The sequence below is a fragment of the Arachis ipaensis genome, chromosome B04, assembly GCF_000816755.2.
Source record: "Arachis ipaensis cultivar K30076 chromosome B04, Araip1.1, whole genome shotgun sequence".
In the NCBI taxonomy this organism is placed as follows: Eukaryota; Viridiplantae; Streptophyta; class Magnoliopsida; order Fabales; family Fabaceae; genus Arachis; species Arachis ipaensis.
In genome coordinates, this window is record NC_029788.2 from 119,383,850 (window position 1) to 119,387,334 (window position 3,485).

General features: G+C 31.3%; 1 protein-coding gene across 3 annotated transcripts in view; it reads left to right on the forward strand.

The window, feature by feature from the left end:
- Positions 938-3,485, forward strand: part of LOC107635039 (rop guanine nucleotide exchange factor 3) — a 6,895-nt gene continuing 4,347 nt past the window's right edge. The window contains exons 1-6 of one of the 3 annotated variants that reach the window (XM_016338394.2): positions 938-1,413; positions 1,585-1,704; positions 1,805-1,959; positions 2,326-2,400; positions 2,504-2,794; positions 2,936-3,085. In XM_016338394.2, the coding sequence (XP_016193880.1) occupies positions 1,065-1,413; positions 1,585-1,704; positions 1,805-1,959; positions 2,326-2,400; positions 2,504-2,794; positions 2,936-3,085 (1,140 nt within the window). In that variant the 5' untranslated portion in view covers positions 938-1,064. Of the gene's footprint in view, positions 1,414-1,584; positions 1,705-1,770; positions 1,960-2,325; positions 2,401-2,503; positions 2,795-2,935; positions 3,086-3,485 lie in introns of those variants that run through there. The other 2 variants (XM_021121800.1, XM_021121801.1) reach the window with 2 other exon arrangements.

Here is a 3,485-nt window from a genome sequence, read left to right on the forward strand (position 1 = left end):
GGTTAAATATAAATTAATTTTTTAATTATTTTAATATCTTTTTTTAATTATATAAAATATTTAAAATATTTTTTTTTAATAATTAATAATATATACTATTTTTAAACTCATTTCAAAAATACATCTTAAAAATAAGGTTGGACACGCTAATATACGATGATATTTAAATGTGTTCAAGACTTCAAGTATATCTAAAAAAAATTTATTTTTTATCAAGACACAGTTGGACACAAAAGACATGTACGTCAAACAAGTGTCAATGAGTATCATATTCAAAACGTGTCCAATACACGGACACGCGGAAAGCGGCCGTGCTTGGTAGCTTTCAACGAATTAAGGTTATTTTATAACTAATTTATTATAAATTATTATTATACTATATGATCAACTGTGTAAGAATATGAACAATTCGTTTGCCTTTTGCATGGAAGAAATTATAGAAAAGTCTGAGGGAGGAAGATAAAGTAGGGACAAATGCAAATCCTTAGGAGGGAACTGTTTCAAACGTTGTTGTCACCTTCTAAGTTCTAATAATGTCACATATAAATATAACATATAGTTTTGAAACTTCAAATTTAAATCTGCCACATAAAAAAGGAAAAAAAAAGGTTACAATACAAAAAAGAACCCTTGCTGGGACCATTTTTTCTTTTTGTTCCCAACCGTTTGTTTCTCTTTTCTCTTTTGAAGTTTCAAATTTCAGTTATAGTTTCAACCTCGGAAAGTTGTCAAACAATGTTTCTTTTTTCTAACATAATAATAATCCCTTTGCTGCGTTTCTACATTGAGTTGTTCTGAATCTCTTTACTGTATCAGAATCTATCATTCAATTCTATTAAAACTTTTTCCTTTTCTTTTATTTTATTTTAATTTTTAGTTTGAATTATATATTATTTTCATTCAATTTTCTCTGCTTTTTCTTTTGATCTCTCTCTCACACTTTTTGTCTTTTTTGTTTTCTATATCTTCATTCAATTTCTTATATTTTCTAAGCTTAGTAGTTCTAACTTCTAAGTCACATGCTTTGATATCTTAGTATGTAGTACCAAAATTAATATTTGTACATGCAGGTGTTCGTTAATTTGATCATAAATTCTTGTGCTAAGAATATGGAGAAGAAATCATCATCATCAACAAAGTTTGATGAGATTTCTGAGTTAGGATTTCAACCTCCTCCTCCTTCTCCTTCTATGGAGGATCATTCGGCAACCGATGCATGGACATATTCAGAGCCAGAGGCATCAAACTTATCAGATTCAGTTGATGAAAGCAGTTATGCCAGTGACTTTTCGCCTTCTCGGCCGACGGCTGCGAGAGCAGATGCTAAACAAGTTGTTCTTTCAAGGCTAGGATTGAAGTTGCGCAAGAATTCGGTCGATGTTAAGCTCAATGAGAGTGATCTTATGGATTCAGGTTTGGTTTGCATTCAATAAATTGTCTAATTAATTTTAGATGAAAACATGCCGTTTGAAGTTGATAGTTGAGAATCGTTACATGATAATTTAGTCAAACACTAGGATTCTTCAATAAGTACAATTTCCATTTGAAATTAAAGTAATTAATGAAGTTTTTGTGTTTGATTAGGTGAGCTTGAAGTAATGAAGGAAAGATTTTCAAAGCTGCTGTTGGGAGAAGACATGTCTGGTGGTGGAAAAGGAGTTTGCACTGCAGTTACAATTTCAAATGCCATTACCAATCTCTATGGTAATTTCTTGATTTTCAACAGTGGCAATATCATATTCAAAAATCAAAATGATTATTTGTTTATTAATGATGGTTGAAATTGTGAATTTTCATTCTGCAGCAACTGTATTTGGACAAAGTTTGAAGTTGGAGCCACTGAAGCCTGAGAAGAAAGCAATGTGGAAAAGAGAAATGAAGGTTCTTTTATCAGTGTGTGATTATATAGTAGAATTTGCCCCAACTGCACAATATTTAGAAGATGGAACAATCGTTGAGGTGATCTCTTTTTCGCAAAATTATACTCTCTCCATTTCATATTAATTAACGAGTTGAGTCGCAAAATAATCCTTTAGATTGGTTGCGTGCACTGAAATAATTCTTAAGATCTCAATTACATCACTAAGATGGTCAAAAGTGACTAATCACACTGTTAAGGACTAACGTGAAGCACTTTTGCCAATCTCAAGAATATAATTAATGCAATTGGGATCTTAGGGACTATTTTAGTGCACATGATCAAACTCATGAACTATTTTAGGGGCTTAACTCGCTAATAAACAAATATACCAAAAAAGTAAAAATGATTTTATAACTTCACATCTCTAAATGTATCTAATAATATGATTTGATAATGTCTCTCAGATGATGAAGAGTAGACCAAGATCAGACATATATATCAACCTCCCTGCTCTACAGAAGCTTGACACAATGCTCATAGTAGGACACAAACAACTAACAAACCTAAATTTCTTCAAATTTTCATGTAAAAAAAATGTGTGTGATATTTGTCTCATTGACATGATTTTCATCTTTTTTGTAGGAAATATTAGACACTTTCCATGATACTGAATTTTGGTATGTAGATAACATTCCGGCGAATTCACCACGCACGCGCGCAACCTCTTTTCGGAGGATTGTTCAGCGAAAAGACGAGAAATGGTGGCTTCCGGTGCCTTGTGTTCTCCCCGGTGGCCTATCTGAAAAATCAAGGAAGCACTTAGTAGAAAAAAGGGATTGTGCTAACCAAATTCATAAAGCAGCCATGGCAATAAACAACAATGTTCTTGCTGAGATTGATATCCCAGAAACCTACATTGATAATCTTCCTAAGGTTAGTTAAATTTCATCATTGGTTATATGATTTTATCCCTATTGTTTATAAGATAATTTTATGTTTAATGAATCTCAGTGTGAAATTAAATTTTGTATAATAAGTCTCAGAATGAGTGTACATTTTCTTTTCTTCTCTCAGCTGAAATTCTATAGCCAAGTGGTTGAGGATCCAATTACATGTGACCCCCTAAAGTCTTGGAATTTATCATCAAATTTCATAAGCCTTTTATGGAAGCCAATGATAGCAGCTGAGACTTGTAGAAAAAGGGATGATATAATTTCACATAAGGTACACTTAGCATATAAATCCAATTAGATTTAACAATATTGTGCTCATTATTTTGACATCATAAAATAATTAAAAGTTAGGACCTATAAACTTACAAGGATTAATTGTACTCTACTATCCAAAAAAAGTTATATAATGCACTTATTTTAGGTCAAACACATGTTTATGAAATATCAAATAAATTTAGATATTAGGGACTAAAAATACACACAGCTTCTTCAAGTTTGGAGAATTCCATGGTTCTAAAAATCAGACCAATTTAATCAGGTTAATTGGGAATTAGTCACCAAATCGATTCGGTTCAAATAGTTAACAATAAATCGGTCAAAAAATTGAAAAATCGGTTAATCAATATGATTTTTTAGAGGTTAACGTTTTAAAATAATAAAACACATAATAA